The sequence below is a fragment of the Lutjanus erythropterus genome, chromosome 14, assembly GCF_056507025.1.
Source record: "Lutjanus erythropterus isolate fLutEry1 chromosome 14, fLutEry1.hap2, whole genome shotgun sequence".
Lineage (NCBI taxonomy): Eukaryota > Metazoa > Chordata > Actinopteri > Lutjaniformes > Lutjanidae > Lutjanus > Lutjanus erythropterus.
This window is the reverse complement of record NC_139330.1, coordinates 20,378,690-20,397,210: the sequence shown is the minus strand read 5'-3', so window position 1 is coordinate 20,397,210 and position 18,521 is coordinate 20,378,690. Positions and strand designations below refer to the sequence as shown.

The following is an 18,521-nucleotide window of genomic DNA, read 5'->3' as shown; positions in this document are numbered from 1 at the left end:
AATAGCAGTGTGGGATTAAGACGGCAGCTGCCGTAAATGAATGTAAACACAGCCTTCGCGCCTTCAAACAGCGGCCTCCAAGACTTGGCCTGCATTTCCAAGGCACAGCGTATGTAGTGTGTACGGAGTGTGTGTATGGGCCCTTTCATCCTGAGGAGCATATCTACCACAGTCCTTGATTTATCAAGATGAATCACTGTAGAAGCCACTTCCAGCGTATGCCATGCTCTCTTATAGAAACATATCGCTTAATCCACCCCAAGTTACCGGATGGGTGGCTCTTAGAATGGGCATTTACCTCTGAAATTGGTGTGTATGCTCAACGTTGCATGCATCTAGTTTGCATACAAATAAAGAATTATGGTTGTCGTGAGGCAGGTAGACTAAATGAGAGGACCAGCTGTCTTGATGTGTTCTCATCAGGCAGAACAGATTTCTCTCTCTCGTGCTGAGTGAGATAAAGTGGTTTTCTTTCTTTTTGTCTGCAGTTAATAATTACCAATAATCTATTCTATCATATTTCAAGATCTCCTACATGGCTCTCAATTTTAAACAACAATTAAAGCAATTAAGACTGTCGCGTTCACAAGCCATGTTTCATTCTCTGTAAAACGTCCGCTCCCTCCTTGTCCATATGGTACTTTGCAGCAGTGACATAAGGACAGCTTGGAAAAAGGAGGAGAGAAAACGATATTGCCTCTCATCCTTAATCTGTCGTTTACCGCGTGGTGTCTTAACTAACCAAGCCGACTCGCAAGGCTATGCTTAAGTGGCAACCTAGTCATATCCGAGGATGATGAGAAGTGCTGCACCCAATCAAGGAAGAAGTTTGTTTTCTTCTGACGAGACGCTTTCATGCGTATCAGCTCACGCTGTGAATACGATTAGCACGGAATAGTGTTCTGAGGGCATTTCCATGTAAATCTCAATACTACTCCAGCATAAGTGTAATTGGCTTTCTTGTCATGGAGACATATCAGAACACACCATGTTAAATTGAAACAATTAAAGGCCTCAAATGATTTCTGTTGTTCTGTGACAAATGCGTGACAGATTTCTGCTATTGTTTGCCTTGCTTTGCATAAAGGTCCCCGTGTTCAACAACTGTTTAAATGGGGCTGCTCAGATGACAGATCACCCAAGATTTAGAAGCTGTTTCCCGTTATTGCCGAGAAAAAAATGAGAGGAAGCCATAACAAATGATGTGTTATAAAAAATATCTAACAATAAGGAGACATGGTCTAAATCAGCTCGAATGTGATTCTTCAAGCACTAGATTAACATGGATGTTGTATTTATATTATCACAGTTAATAAAAGAGGGCCTAGGTTATGTAGCTTGGAGTGCTAATGCCATTATAAAACTGTAAGGCAATTACTCTGTTAGCTCTAGCCCGAGGTAATGAATGCATTTAGAAGCATAGGGCCATTAGATGAAGGTACTTCAAAGAGCACAGGAAGAGAGATTCATTTAAATACATGGGTAATTGCTTGACATGAACACATTTGTAATATTTTCTCCTTGTGGATTACACAAAGAATTGGAAAAGAATGGGCTTATGCTCATTTTGGGAGGAAAGAAAAGAATCCAAAGCAATCAGCTTAATAATAAAACAATATTGAGTTTCCACTTTTAATTTCATAATGAATCTAATTTGTTACAGAAGAGAGAAATTGAGTGTGATATAATGTGATATCCAGTCTATTTGTCCATTACTGCCAGAGGGCACAAAATGGTATTATAAATTGTCTTTTTTATATTATGAATAGAAAATTGTTTTATAACAAGATCTTAAAAAGGAGGGTGAATTCCAAAGTCTCTCTTCACTTAACGCGATGCCCGCAAACCAATCTCCTTTCTCATCACTTGACTGCTCACACTTATTACTTTCATATTCACCCTGGACTTTGCATTGAATTTTTATATCTCCACTCCTCCCACAGGGTCAGACTGTCATCTACGATGTTGTCTTAGAATTACGAGGTAAACTTCAATCAGAGGCAGCTTCCCCCCTTTTTTTCTCTGTGTAGCAACAATATTAGCGTGCATCCCTTGCTATCCATGAGCACTCCCATATTGGCTTTCTGTCTCCTTACAATTACCACGTGTCTTACTGGTCCCAGGGAGAAGGCTGGTGGAAATCAATATAGCGCAGTAATATTATCAACTGGAGGGTGAAGTCATGGGAGGGGGGGTAGAGGCGGTGAGTGGGCTTGGTGTCGATTTGCCTTTCTGCTAATGCACACCGCGCGTCCTCCAGCTTTATCTTCTTTTTATAGAGTCTCCCTACCTCACCTGCACCCTGTAATGGCTGTTCTCTATATGCCGTTTCTGTTCTCATTCCAAATGTACATGCCAGCCTCGGCCCGCCGCGGGCTGTTTTATTGGGAATGTGCTTTTGACCCCGAGAGCTGACCCTCAGATGGCAAGCTTAACAATGACGAATCACTTGGTGGGATCATTTACATGCCCCCTGAACCCCATATTTGGGTCCATTAGAGAGCAAATCAAATATTTATGTTGTTTATTGGAAGTGCAGGGTTTCATCTCACTCTGTGATTGTTTCATGCAAAGGCTGGGAGAGCGTGCTATATTAAGTATACGCGCACCCAGGAAACTAATCTCGAGTTCGGTGTCAAAATCTGTCTCGCAACCGACCAACGCTTTGTATTCAAGGAAAGAAAGCAAGGTTTCTCTGTAATAAAGCTGTGTTTAACATTGTTGCTCTCTTTGTTCAAAACGATGTGGATTTTGCAAAGACACTGTGACTTTATAAAATTGAAACAGCGCGGCGAGATTGACCGGCGATGCCTGCGGAGATAGAGAAAGCCATGTGGATATTAAAGGTAAGTGTACTTTACCTTTTGGTCTACGTTTACAGTTGAAATTAGAGCAACATTTCATGTCTGGGTGTTGTTTCCTGCCTCCACAGGGACCGAGTCTAATTGAAACACTTCATATACCGAACCAGGGACTAGCTGTGATGTTCCATTTCTCCACGTTGCCTTGGTCAAACGTCTATATAGCTACCACACAGTCTGTTCTTTATTAAATTGTCCGTTGGACGTTAATGATATTGCTGTGTTGCATGCTGGGATTTAATAGATAAGGTCTTTAAAGGTTTTACAGTATTATTAAAACTCTGAGGTGGCCACCACTTTACTACATGCCAAGGGGTTTTGAATGTACTAATCAGTCATATTATTACACTTGACACATCTGGAACGTCAGTCAACGAAATTGTTACTGGCAGGGTAGCAATTAGTGAAAACACACAGATAGATTTTATCAATAGGAAGTGGTGAGAGTAAAAGAATCAAAGGGAATGAAAAGAGTAAAAGAATCAAAGAGTTTCTGCAGGGGAGGGAAGTAGAAAAAAAAAAAAAAAGCGCGTGCACCTTCAAGCTCAGGTCTTTCAATATGGCAGCCGATTCATGTGCCACACCAGCGTGTCTAAAAACTGATGTGGCTTTCAACTCCTTCACCCAGGTTCAAAAGAAAACAATAAGAAAGCCAAAGCATAATAACATGCAGTCTTTGTCTATTAGCTGCAGTAAGACTAGGGGGTTTACGGCACAGGGTTCTGTAAACAAAAGATTAAACCAAATCGAGCTGCAGAAAATGAAAGGAAAACATGAGTGGGGTAATGAGGGTGCAGACGTCGTTTCTGACCAGATTACCATCTCCACAGACTACTGGAGAGGAAAACGCCTGATTGAGCTATTTTACCACACAGAGAGTTTACGCCTCTCTCCACACACAAAACCAATACCATTACCACGCTGGTTAGTGGGTAAGCCACATATGTGAGGCAAAGCTGTCACGGTTTGGGGTCACAGTGCTCAGCGTCGATGGTAATGTTGTTTTGTTTATTTGTCACATTCAGAGTATTAAGGCATTATAACCCAGACAGCTCTGTCGGCTCATTGCTGTTCTGTGTTTTTCTGTGCCGCAGACAGAAATAACTATGTGCAAATACTTCTATAATATATTTACTGTAATCAATCATAAAATTACCATAATATGTCATCAAAGATTAAGGAAACACACTAAGTTGAGATACTCGCTTCTCTGACCGCCTTTGAAATTTCTATTCTGGCCCATGTTTTTGTTAATTGGAGCTCAAATTAATGACAAATGTTTGCCGAATGTGTTTATGTGTCTGTTTATGAGTCTTTTAGAAGGAGTAGACATTTATAATGGTTAAATTGAGTAATATATTGATGGAGTCTGGCAGGCAGTCACTGAACTCAAACTCCAGAGTTTTCCACAGTGGTGGGGTTTTGTTTTCAGCATAACAGGCTTAGCTTTACATTGACAGGTAACTATTTGGACTGCAGTACTCATTTTTGTTACCTATTGCTCCTTTAAGTAGAGTTTTCAGGCGTCTGTACTTTGAGCATTTATTTTTCTGACTTTTTACTTTTATTCCCTACATTTTAACACAAATATCTGTACTTTCTACTCTTATATTTTCAAAACAGACTTGTTACTTAAGTTTTAATACATTTTATTTTATTTTTATCCATAAGTGGAGCAAATGCATCCCCATTATTAAGTTAAGTGAGCATAGTTATGGTTTTGTTACCCCAAAATAATGTATGCTTTTGTACGTTTGTAGAACCTGGACTGGTCATGTTTACAGTGCTTGTTGGTGTGACTTTTTTGCCGTATCATCACCATTCATACAACCAATGTGTTTATGATTAAATTGCTTACTAGAGCACAAAACTGTTTACAAGATCACAAAGTTCTTCATAGACAGCCTCTTAATTTCACAGCAGTTTGATGCATTTAACTTCAAAATGTACAAAATCAAAGAGTTCACTCTTTTAAGTATGGCTTTTAGGCTTATATTTTGTGTTAACCCTGTTGATATTTTTATTATTTGGGATGCAGTGGAGGGACAAACACACTGCAGGTCTTGACTTAATGCAAATGATTAGGTGTGTATAAATGCAGGAAAGACACCCATGTATCTTTCCAAGTTTGCTTCATCATTTTAAACCAGACACCAACGGGTGTATCCATCAGTGCATATCATGCACAACAGACATAACAAGACGGAAATGAGGTAAAAGACGTAACGAGACAAGAGAGCGACACTCGACCGTGGAGAAAAGGTGAGGTTCAGCTAACTTTGCACAGGAACAACTGGAAGAAATACTTTTTAATTTTAGTACATTTTAGAACCTGTGCTTTTTCACCTTTACTTGGGGAAAAAAGTTGAATCAATAGTTGTACCAGTATCTGCACTTCTACTTGAGTGAAGAATTTGTGTGCTTTTGCCACCGTACTGACCTTTGGTAACCTCTCAGGATCGCCAGGGTGTCTGGGGATGACCTTCTGCAGCCTCTGGAAACCATAGTCGATGGTTGGCTCATTCAGGGCTGAAAGAAAAGAAAAGGCAGGACGAAAATTAGAGCCATTTTGGGGCTAATTTTGTCAGGAGGAAACTAATTGAGAAATCTGTTGGAATTTACAGTACAAAAGTCATTTCAGAATGCCTAATTTCAAAGAAACCTCAGGGGTGAGACGATGTTTCATGAAACATCACCGGCTCCGGGGGGCGACTGAGCGACTGAAAATGACATGGGCTCCTCTGACACTTGTGTCACCGAGTGTTATTCCATTAACAGCCGTGATGACCTACATCAGACTCAGAATCCTTCAGAGGGACCCTCCCCCTTTTTATCTGCTTGAGAATATTGACTACAGCAAACTACATAGCGGGGGTCTTTTAATCTAACAGAGCTTTAATAATCTGTGAAAGGCTGTCCACACATTGATCTAGTGTAAGTTGCTGTCATTTCACCCTTCTGCACCAACTGTACTGCAACACTGGGCCCGTGAAATACGGCGGCAGATCCCATGGAGCCATTAATCTCTCCCACCCCTCAAATAGTAATCTGGGGCATGAGGCATATTGGGCGATGAATCAGAGGCACAAAGTAAATGAATCATAACCCAGACTTTGGTGAGAGCAGGGCGTTTTATGTCTGACAGTCCTAATGGGTAATTGAAGGCTTCCTTACAGCTCCGCCTGATTCTAAACAATCATGTGTACACTCATAGGCAGGACACGGCGAGGGCGGGAGGGAGGGGAGGGCAGAAGAGAGGAGGAGGGGAGGAGGGGGAGGCAAGGAGGAGAGCAGTGTAAAGGGGGAAGGAACGACTTAATAGAGAACATCACTTCTCAATGTAGATATCATTTTCAGGAGAGTAACTCCGCCGAGCAAGGCGCTTCATAAATCAATGGCTTTCTATGGAGACTAATAAGAGCTGCCTGCCTCTATTCATTGTTCAGCCTGTAATTTGGCCCATCACTCATTACTCAGCATGTAATTTCAGCATTAACACCGCACAGCTCGCTGAACCTGCTGAACACCAGAGAATGTGGAAGCAAGCAAGCGAACGCCCCCCCACACACACACCGAACAGGCAGGCAGGCAGGGCCACTGAAGCACAAGCCAGGGAGTCACGGCAGGAACATTTAGGTTCCTCAGTCTTTCTTTTGTTCCCTTTCATCTAAACACACATGCAAACATGCTCGCACACACGCAGACTGTACCTACTCACGCATACGTACAGTAGCCATGTACTAACACATGCACCACTTCTGCCAAAACCTGAATACAGTAATTGCCAGCTCGAGCGTGATCAAATGGAGCAATTACGTGTTCAAGCATGGACAATGCAGGGTGCTAATCGATAGCAGGGATCTAGCTCGCAGATTCAGTGGTGTTCAGCCCTATACTGGCCGGGCACACCTGAATAAACCCCACGCCACAACAACATACACTGCTGGAAATCTGATTTGACATGTCATCATGTGTCCCGGAACGACAAAGGTCTGCTTCAGAATGTGGGGGAACGCCATCTTCTCCTTAATAACGGATTGATCTGCCGTATTGATCGTACATGACAAGGCTGTAGCAAGGAATTTGCCCCCTTTCTTTTGTTATTTCCACCCCCTTTCTTATCTATGCACTGTGGCAGTCCCATACATGTGTACACACACACTCCGGCATGCATATGTCTGTGTGTGTGTGCGTGTGTGTGTGTGTGAGTGCACGTGCCCGGCTGAGAGAGTATACGTGCACGGCAGCCCTGCCAGACCCCGCTGCTCAGTGTGATGTAAATTGTGTATGTGTAAAAAGCACTCCATAATCAGGCCATCCATCATCAGAGGCTGTCAGTGGGCTCTCTCAGGGTGATACATCACGCTCTCCTGTCCTCTGCCTCAGCTGGGGCCTACACAACCCGCCAGGCATGCTGGGAACACAGCCGGAGAGACGTACAGTACAGGACGAGACCTATAGTTTGGGAGAGGTGTTCTGTTTGATGTGCCTTCCCAATGATAATGATGCCCTACTGTAAATGCAGACCCAAGAATTATGATGAATGTGGTTTGGAGGGTAGGGTATCCTGTACCCTAAAGGAATATCTTAAACTGAAATTTATCAGATTTTTTTTTACAGTTTATATGCAATATTAAATACCTTGATATGGAGAAATTTAAAGAACAAAAATGAAATGGTCACACTTTATTTTACCGTCTATTAATAAGATGTAATAAGCTTGACTTACATTAGACAAAAACTAGAAATAATGTGTTCTTTATTACACAGTATTAGATCCTTTAATTGACGTTGGTTATTAGACTTCATTAGAAGGTCATTTGGGACAGAATACAACAGAACTGTACTGTAAACTAAAGTGAAATCACATATCTGCCACTTGAGTCATACGATTGGCAGAGTAGCCACAACTGAATGTATTATTTCTAGTTTTTGTCTGATTTGATACAAAGTTCTGCTTCTTAGAGGGTCCTAAATTAGCCTCTAAAAAAGTCTAAAAAGGATCTATACTGTAGTTTACAGCACAGTTCTGTTGTAATGTGTCCCTAATTACCTTCCAATAAAGTCTAATAAGTGTCTAATACTGTTTAATAAAGAACATATAATTCCTAGTTTTTTTCTAATTTGATACAACGTACGGCTTGTTACGTCTTATCATTGTACTGTAAAATAAAGTGTAACCAATTCCATTTTAACTTATCTTGGTTTCAGTTTAAAACGTGGTTTAATGTGGTGCAGTTGCAGTCCAAGCATCAGCCATGATCTCCGCATGTCGACGTGTCGCCATCTCATCTATCATGGAGATGATCTTTGTAACAACCCCGGCGTAATGAAATTGGTGACACAGACCGCCATCTGCTATTGATTTCATGCAAATGCTTTTGACAGCTGATGGAGACTTGCATTAGCGCTAAACGGTGCTGTCAGTTGATGAGTTGACAGTTTTGTAGTCATAGCATGTACACTGGTGCAGACAGACACAGACAATGTCAATAATCCTGTAAGAGCTGCTGATGATATATACTGAGCACTTCTATTGGATCTGGAGAATAAATGCGTAATGTGTGTATTCATCGCATTGCTCCGCACATTTTTTCTCCTGAGCAAAGATTTTCTTTCATCTGCTGAGCTTTTACAAGAATCATTGGGACTACTCCTCTTACTTTTTCTTACACCACACACATTGACAGCAGCCTTTTCCCCCCTCCGTTTTACTCCCACCTCGTCACCCCTACATCTTTTTTAATCCTTGGCACATCATTATGTCCCAACTTCACACTCTGTCGTAAACTTTACTTTCTTCTAAAGATATTGCAGACAAATCTGGCTCTGCGATGCCCTTGCATGACTCCACGCATGCCAAAATTAGTCGTCCTTCCAACACAATATGGTGAAAGGGGGGGGGGGTTAAGGGTGTGGAAGGAGCATGCCCCCCCTTTTACCCCTCCTGTAAGGATTCTCAGTCGCTGCAAGGAAACATGAAACCCTCCACACACATCCCATAAATCCTGCTCTGGGTGGGGAGTCTAGCCGAGGGGAGGAGGGACCGAGGAAGGTGGAGGGGAACAGCGGGGGGAGGTATGATAGGGGTGGGTGGGTTGGGGTGGGGGGGTCGCTGGCACGTTCCAGTCACGCCCGCTTCCCGGCTCGCGGCCAATCAATACCACTTTCCTGTTTTAGAGGCGGGTAATTATGAGGTGGAGAGATTGTGTGACCTCTCACCCCTGCTGCATTACTCGCCTGATATTAAGATAAATTGCCTGATTTTGGGTAAACATATGCTGCAATTCAAACTGTCAGCACTGGTTTGCTCAGGGATAATTTGTATTGATCTCCTGGCTTCTTCCCCATTTTGCTTACTGACCTCATGGATAATTAGAGAAAAAGAGACACGGGGAGGTAAGGCAGGGCTTGCATTTGAATACTTTGCAGCAGAGATGAAGAGCACATGGGAAAGGGGGGGTGGGGTGGGTGGGTCGAGGGAACATTATGGACTAATAGAATTTTCATTTTCTCTCATTTTCTGCTCAGATTTAGACAGGTTGCACGTTTGTTCAATTACAACGCTTATATCTTCTTTCCCTGTTTGTGGTGCATATACAGAGATATAATTGGCCATAGATTTGTTTCCATGGTTTGATTTCAGAGATGATTGGAATTTAACAAAAGTAATGAGACAACAAAGTGACAGCAAATATCAAATTTAACAGCCTATAACTAAAAGAATTGTTGAGTAAAAGGAACATGGTAACTGATTTCTTGACTCCTGCTTCACGGAGGTTTGGAAAGAAAATTTCTTCGAATATTTCTCACTCTGGAGAGCGAATGATCATGTTTCAGAATATGAAGAAATGGAATGCATGACTCGGTGTGCAGCTGTGACCATATCATTTCCAATTTTGAATATCGCGCATGCGCACAAGCTGTCGTGGCAGGGCTTCAGTTGAATTCCTACTGCCTGGAATGTGCACTTCCCAATCTTATTTTGATCTGACGCCTTAATCTGCCTTCGTCCTTTCATGCTACAAACACATTTTCTCTGAGAGCCCCTTTAGCTGCCCCAGCTAGCCACTTTACTTAAAATGTAGAGTGGATGGCGTGTAACATGGCATCTGAGTGTGGTCTGCTGCTCCTTCTCCATGTTCTCTAGAAATAGGACACGAGTAACCGCTCTACAGGAACAGTGTAACATGGCCGACGTTGGCAGCCAGAAGTGCTTACATGGCAATACACCACCATGTGCCCTCGGTCTATATGGAAGTGGATTGAACACATGTATTGACTTACAGTATCGGGGTATAAACATAGGGAAATGTTTGAGCAGAGCAGTAAATTTAAGGGAAATTGTTCCTTGTTAAGTCTATGAGGCTGAATGGAGGCTCGCACAGAGTACTAGCATTCCTGCCAGCCATTACAGCTTATTACGATAACTCTATCTTTCCAGGAGATAAAAACCTAGCCTTGTTGCCATTTGCCAGCTATTACTTTCGCTAATTATACTTAACTGCTTCGAGCTTATCTCCACTCCTCCTACACCATTGAGCAGTTATTTTTTTCTTTCCCCTTAACACAAATTAGAGGTGGAGTGGGAGTTGGAAAGGGGGAGACAGATAAACAGCACAGGCAGAAGTTCATTCAAGTGTTATTGCATTTGTGACTTGTCAAACAGTCTAACCGAAGCCTTCTAGGCACCTGCAGTCTGTTAGATGGATGCAGTTGAGAGCAGCATCAACACACATAATGACCTCGTCTCGCTGACGTTCAGCAGAGTCTACAGAGGAGTGAATATCTTGTCAGGGTTACTGTAAGGAGTTAAAATTGAATACAAAGAAGGTAAGATATTCAGAGGTCATGCTGCTGCTCCACAGTACAGATATGTTCCAGTGTTGAGAGAATAGAAAACATGCATGCAGATGTAGAGACCATCCTAAAAAAAAAAACCCAAGACAAACCAAGCCAAATTGGAATTTTCACAGCAAACCCACGCAAAGCAAACCTCATCTGTTTTAACACTGACCATATCATCTCCATCCACTGCAGCCAGTTATCACTGAGTGATTCCATCTCCAGCAGTCTCAAGATGAACAGGAAATTAAAATTTCAAAGATCTGCAGTTAGGATAAATCAATGGAGACAGATCAATGTTCATTGAAATTTCATGAACTTTGAGCCAATACAGATGAAAAAAACCTAGACAGTTACAGTCTCCAGCAGATATTGCTCCTGCAACAGATAAAATGTAATTAACACGGTTAAAAGGGAGCAATGTTACAGATTGCACATCCATAATTTCAGGCTCCCTTCATATCGGCCGTATTATTAGAAAGGGCCAAAGACACCTGTTCAATCCTCTTAGATGACATCTAAAGTATGTGTGCCACTTCTCTAAGGACGTCGGCGGACTTTCACACATTACCGGCCAACAGAAATCAAATGGGTTCCCTTCACAGCTGATTGCAAGCGCAAATTAATATTGTAAAATGAAGATCAATACATGGACGGGGCACAGATCGATGACGGCTAAATTACGGCCGCGTTTTCCCCCTCATTCAAGATGAGTTGTGTTTTCCTCTCAAAGTCAATACCGCGCTGCCTCCCTCATTCATTTCTCAATAAACTTGCCGATGAATTTCAATCAAAATGCGGCAGTGGAGGGGGGCGGGGGGGTGGAGTTCTTTTAAAGCCCATTGGGTGTGGATCATACTGAAAATGGGGCAAGAAGAGGAGGTAGAGAAAAGAGGAGGAGGAGGAGGAGGGGAAAGATCCTCGTCTATCAAGGGCCCCCCTCCCTGCCTCCTCCGTCTATCTTTCCTGTGGCAGAGGACTGATGCTGTGACTTAGTGAGGACAATCCATTTTAAGAGCCATTACAAAACAGACCTCTAACGATACTGTGGGACAAAAAGTGGGTCCAATTAAAATTAAATCAATGAATACCATCCTTACTACGAGAAAAAAAAAAAAAACACACCCCTACTTTCATTTTTCTCTTGAAACATACCCACAATACATTTCACAGAGAGATGTAATGGGGGAAAAATACATGCTCAACTGCAAGTACTTATTTCAATCAATTTCCCGGAGCTGGATTTCACAGGTCACTTGCTGATAACACGCTGTGGAATAATGCCACAGTGTGCTTCTCAAAGCCTACCTGACAAGCTGCCTGACAGTGGGGGAGTGCGAGCACGTGTCACGTCAGCCCTCTAATTGGACACAAGGACCTTCCTTCCGTGGAACCTTGTCGCGCTCCACACAGGCTCACAGGGCCTTCAAACCAGGCCCATCTAACTTGGCAACGAGTGTCTGCTCCACTCCTGTGGAGCTGGTGCTAAATACCAGAGTTGTAATGAGACAGGCAGGTATGGGGATATGGCTAGTGGATAACATGCTTTGACACATGCTAAAACTGTTGTGCCAACTGGTTACAACCCACTTGACTGTGGCGATGACATTTATAAATGCCTATTTCATCCTTACTCGCAGCAGTTCATGCTGCAAATCAGCAGATAGATTAAAGGGGCAGTTCACCTCAAAATCAAAAAGACATATTTTTCCTCTTACACTGTAAAAAAATCATACAGGAATGTAGTGGAATCAACTAGTCTTGTAAAGATACAAGCTTTATGTATTCAAGTTAATTAATCTTAAAGTTTCTAGTATTTTTCTCAGAACACTTCAGAACCTTGAAATAATGAGTTGAATTAATTTATTGTCCAGAGTTCAATCAACTCCTTAAATTGTAAGCTAAGCTAAATTCTGAGCAGACTTCCCAGCATGCACTGCTTGAAAGTTAAAACTCACTTAGACACTTCTTTTTTATAGTTTAAAGTTGCTACGTGTCTCTAATACAGTTTAAGATAAGTTGAGGTTGCTTGTTTTCACAATAATGAAAACAATGAGAAAAATGTTTTCTTAAAATTCTTAAAACTTAATAAATTCACAGGGGGCAGTTTATGGTCTTTGTGCCAACGCCAAAACAAAGTAGCTGGAACAGGAGCAGCTGAGGCTGTTAGTTTAGTCTTCAAGCTGCTGGATCAACTTCATATCTTAAGCTTACTGAAACTGTTTGCCCAAGGACAAATGAATTAATACCAAGTTTATTTTGTCAGAAAGTTTGTTTTGAATCATTACAAACTGACTCAACTTGTCTTTTGAAATTCAGTCAACTTAAAACTTTAAGGCAGCATGGACACCAACTTTTTTAAGTTAAAACAAATAGTTTATTTTTGTAGTGTACATAGAGAGCTATTTATCCATCTAGATAGTTTTGGTGTGACTTGTCAAGTTTTGGAGATATTGGCCGTAGAGATGTCTGCTGTCTCTCAAATATAATGAAACTAGATGGCACTCGTATATTTGAAAACCTCAACAGCAATGTCTCTTTGCAGAAATCTCATACCTACTGACCCCACTGTGAGCAGTTTCATGTAGGAATGATTTTCTTTCTACTTAAGTGCACCCGCCAACTGTTTAGTTAGCTAGCTCAGTGTTGCTAACATTACAGCTAAGCCGAAGAGGACACCGTTAAATTTTGCATCCTTTGCTTTCGCAAGCCTGAGCCTCTTGTCTATGGGTAGAAGCACACTTTTTCAAGTACATACTTGTATTTTTGGGATCTTTGAGCACCACAAGTTGAGTGCCATCCACTTCTATTATCCTGAAGAGAAAGCAGACATCTCTATGGCTGACATCTCCAAAATAAGATGAATAAATAAGACAGGCAAGAGGAAAAATATTTTTTTTTGATTTTGGGTGAACTGCCCCTTTAAAAAATTCTGTCTCAAATGTGAAATTATGTATATGGTAGATTTAGGAATTTTAAATATACAATGCTTATATGAAGTACGTGGCGTGTCCCTCTCTAAAGCCGATCTGTTTACATACCGCCTTGAATGCCTTTGATTATAGCATATCTTTGCTGTAGGCCACACCCCGTCACTGACCAGCAACCATCGCCGCACCAAGCCCAACCCTGCAGGACAGGAAATGAAAAGGAAGCTCTCCATCTGATCAGCTTCTGAGTCTGCAACTTCAAAGTGACGGTAGGGCGGAGAGGAGTGTAAGGATAGGCCCAAATTCACGAGCTGAACAGCACAGGGCCTTATCTGATGTGGTCTGATAAAGACGTCTGTGTTTGTTTATTTAATGTTTTTGTGAGAGGAGGGTCCAAGAATGCATAACATTTTGTTCCTCTTTCTAAGAGCGGAACAGGAAGTGAGGTTAATTTTGGATTTGAGTACTGGATATCACTATTTATATCTCTGATCTGCTGCACTCAGATGTTGCCGGTTTAGTTTGGGTGGACATCTAATGTACATGCATGTAAAGACAAAGTAATTAAAGTCCCCCTCCACTCAAAAATATGTTTTTCTTCTTGTTCCTATAGTTGGATGATTGAATTGAAGTGCAGAGTCTGTTTTCAGATTCATCTGCTGAAAGTAAAGTTTGTCTGTGCTCACTGAAAATCTGATTTTAAGGGGCGGGCCTATGAGTATGATAAGTGACATCACAACAGGTTTAATGTCAGTCCTGGTCCAATTTGCAACTTATACCAGTGTGATGTTGAAACTTGAAGCCACCAGTGCAAATACTGGGAATAGACTTCACAGTGAAGTAGGAGACACCTTGTGACCAGCAGTAAAACTTTATTAACAACATTTTTTAATACGTATAGATTTTCAAATTCTTAATGAGGTAGAAGGATATAGAATATATGATAAAATATACAGAGAGATAGAATATATGCCCTTTTAAGGATTTAATGTGAAAATGAAAAAACATTAGACACAAATGAGGTTGGATATTGTTTAAATTTCTGATTCCAGTTCTTGTTATCGATTTCAGCTCTAAAGACTCTCAATTCAGATTTTTGAGTGTCCTGTGTTCTTCACAGGAAAGTTAAATAAATACTGCACTAATCTCATGTTAGCTAGATAACCGTAACAACGGTGGTCTCCTTTCTCGTTGCTTGAATATTTTGGGCTTTACTATACTCTAACAACAGAGGAGTATCTTATCCTTTTAAAGCATTGTGTAGCATAAATTGAAGTGATTGTTAAAAGTCTCACACAATTTGTGTTAATCACTTGGCAATGACTGAGTAAGTTAACTGTAAATAATACTAGACTCACGATTTAAGAAGAGAAATGTGCGTAGGAGTTGATAAGCAGAATCAAAATGAAAATATTATGAATGATTCCTTTGGAATTGTCATTTTGGAATTGATTCTTATTTGAAATTGGTTCTCAATGTCCTGCCACAGACATCTTTGCTTTGCTTTGCTTCTTTACTAAGCAGACTATTTGTATATATTTTTTAATACATCTCTGGAGGGGATCTTTAAGATTTTTCTTTACATTTATAAAGTAAAAAAAAAAAAATTAGTTGAAGCTTAATTTAAAAAAAGACCATATTTCTGCACTATGAACGTCTTCCTTTTCCATCCCTTACAGGGCTGACATTTCTTGATCTCCACCAGTATTGAGTGAAGCACACATGACCCCTTTGTCCTTATGTTGATGAATGACTGCCTCATACCCATTTTGTCAGATTTTGGTGCAGTGGAGTCGATAGCGTCACCTTGACGAGGAAAGTTTGTGATCCATCAGCCCTCAAGGCTGTCTGGCCACAACTAAGGCCTGGCAAGAGCAGCTCACTGTATGGGGGCATCTACTCCATCCAAAATCCTTCACCCAGTGTGCTGCGATCTTGTGAGGTCGAACGAATGGCTCTTATTACTGCCGCTTTACAGTGAGGGGTGGGGGGGGAAGAAAAAAAACACTTGACTTGTACTAATAGCTGAGAAGCCATGCTGGTCACCAAAGGTCTGAAGACGAAGCACCCTGTCAGTGCCCAGCTTGGGAAATTAGCAAATAATGTTCCCTTCCCCCTGACAAATGTGTGACAGCTCGCCTTCGCCAATCATTCTCTCCTAACGTTATGATGCATGTCCTGGATCCCCACTGGAGGATACAGGCGAAGTTTACTGACCCTCAATTTACCCATGACAAATGGGGTCCCGGTAAATGTGCGTTTTCTGGGGCGCGGAAGGGGTTCATTTTAAGCAATCCTGGTTATGTGGATGTCACTGATTAGGATAAATAGTGGCTGAGTGTGTTAGGACTGCTTGCAGAACCATATTACCAAGGGCCTGCATCGCTGCCCCTGGAGGGGAGCTCTCGTGGAAACTTGGCCAAGATAGAAAACCAAAAGCTCTGATGCAATTAGGAGCTTAAATTGGATAAATTGTACGGTCAAAGTTTTTATTTATGATTTACTCTTTCATACACTGCTGTAACTATGCACTAAAAAGATTAAGATGGTGCAAATGAGGCTGAAAATCGAGAGTTTTTGTCAAAAAAAAAAATCTGATCAAACCAGTGTGTACTGTTTGCAGTGCTTAATAAAGTGGAAAGTATAATAAAGTATTGACCTCAGGTACAGCCAGGACTTTCTCCTTTTGATTTTCTACAACCTTGCTGACAGTTGGACCAATGGATAACCAATACATGGATTAGACAGAGGACAAGCTAGCAAGCTCTAAGGGACAGCATTTTGTTAGAAGGTAAAAAGGTATAGACTGTAAAAGAGCGAATATAGCCAAGATGTCATTCCTTTAAAAATGTGCCAATTAAAGCGCAGATATAAGCTCCTCGAAGCAGTCTGTAAACTACAGCCTACTAAAGTTTTATATAGTATGTCTGTTTGTCTCATTAGTGTTTTAAACATTCAATAGTCAATGCCAACAGGATTATTTGACATACACTACAGGGTGCTCTCTTTCTGAGAATGGATTGTGAGTTTTGGAGCCGTTCCAGGGTACTAACCCGAGTGAGGACGTGTCCCTCTGCTGTTCGAATTGGCTGCAGTCTCCACTGTGTTGACTCTTGGTAATTTGTGATAATTTCTTAAATTGAGCGAGTTAAATCTCCACAATTAGGGTGGTGGTGCAAGAAGAGTCAACATGAAGGGGGGAAAAAAAAATGTCTAAAAAGGCACTCCTCTCAAGCCGTGCTCTCGAGTCATGCTTGAAGCCATATGCTTTGATAACCAGACCTTTGATATGCACATGTTGCTCTCCAATATGACACCGGAACATTTTGTGCCTTTTAAACAGCGCTGTGTCACTACATGGCCTTTTTTTTTAGCCCATGTAATGTGCGATTGTGACTCCAGGTCATTTCAAACCCATTTGCTTGTCTAGTGGCATTATTTTTTCTCAAGTGCAAGAAAAGCTATGGTTTGAAATGAGCTGTTTCACTCTTAAATACATGACCCGCTCCTTTGCACTCGATGCGTCAGCCCATTCACTTTTTAATGTCTTAGGAGAAGTAGCTAACATCCTTTCACCTGGCAATTACTGTACATATGGAGTCAGTGATACCTCATTCTGGCGTTATGCATTCTGCTCTCTTTAACGGTTTCATTCTCTCGAGCGTCAACCCTCGTACAATCAGGGTGAGCCACACAGGGAATAGCGGAGCAGAGGAGCCGGACCTGTCTATTGGTGACTTTCTCTTTTAATTCAGCGCACTAATCAATTGTACCACCGTTGCCTCCAGGGGTAATTGTATCTTTATACTAACTGGAAGTGAGTAGGAACCCAGGGAAGACAGAGAGGAAGAATAGGGGGGAGGTGGGTGGGGGGGAATCAACAAAGATAGAGAGTAGGGGACACGTTTCCCCAGTAAAACCTGATGGTAATCATCCCAATCCGCTTAGCCTCTGTGACTAATGGGGTCTGTTCTTAAGGGACCTGGCACTTTCACCAGGGTGCTATAGAAGCCATTAATGTCTTAACTTATACACCTTCTCAGGGCTGTGCAGTAACACATGTACACACAGACACACACCGGCACATGCACACGTTTCCTCGCAAACAGACACACATACACTCGCGCAGCCACACTACACTCCTGTTTCATTATCCTGGTGCCTTGTTGGCCTCTGCTCCGCTCCTGCTAGGGAGGTTAAATGCAGGAGAGCTGGGCCAGACTGCACGGTTGGAGGAGAAGGGGACGGATGGCTGGGGGTGGTAGCGGTGGTGGTGGTGGTTTTGGGAGCAAGAGAGCGAAAGAGGAGGGAGGGGGGTACTTGATGAGAAACAGCTGCCCCAGGATGGAGGGGTCTGGATTGGGGCGGGGGTGGGGGGGTGGGAGTTCAGTCCCCACTTTGCAATTCTGCTGCGCTCAAGGCCAGGGCTGTGCTGGAGGCCTGGGGGTGCTGTGGTGGTGGTGGGGGGGTGAGAGTGCTTTGACGCGCCCCCCGTTTCATTCTGCCCATCAGAGTTAGAACAGACAGAGGCTTCCAGGTCAGACAGGCTGTGACCCCGACAACCTCTGTCTCCTCACCAATGATGACAGATAAGACCACCACTTCCTTCTGTTAGCCAAGATAATCAGATCCCTTACTTATAGTGTCACACACACACATACACACCTCTCTCACGTCTCTGTGCACACTTTCTCTCCTATGAATTCATACTGAACACACATGAGAATAACTTCACTCATGCACTTAACCTGGATATTGCGTTTCTAATCTGATTCATAAAAAATAAAACCACATTTACCGCACAAAATCAGCAAATTAGCAGAAAGCATTATCTGTCTCACAACAGGGCCGATAAAGAGAACTGGCAGAATGAGTTATCCTGACA

The 18,521-nt window shown here is 42.1% G+C and overlaps 1 protein-coding gene across 8 annotated transcripts in view; it reads right to left on the bottom strand.

Annotated features, from left to right (window-relative positions):
- LOC146315512 (transcription factor COE3) overlaps positions 1-18,521 on the bottom strand; it is an 85,037-nt gene that overhangs the window by 7,000 nt on the left and 59,516 nt on the right. For all 8 annotated transcript variants that reach the window (XM_084735459.1, XM_084735460.1, XM_084735463.1 and 5 more), the window contains exon 11: positions 5,302-5,390. In XM_084735459.1, the coding sequence (XP_084591585.1) occupies positions 5,302-5,390 (89 nt within the window). The remainder of the gene's footprint in view (positions 1-5,301; positions 5,391-18,521) is intronic.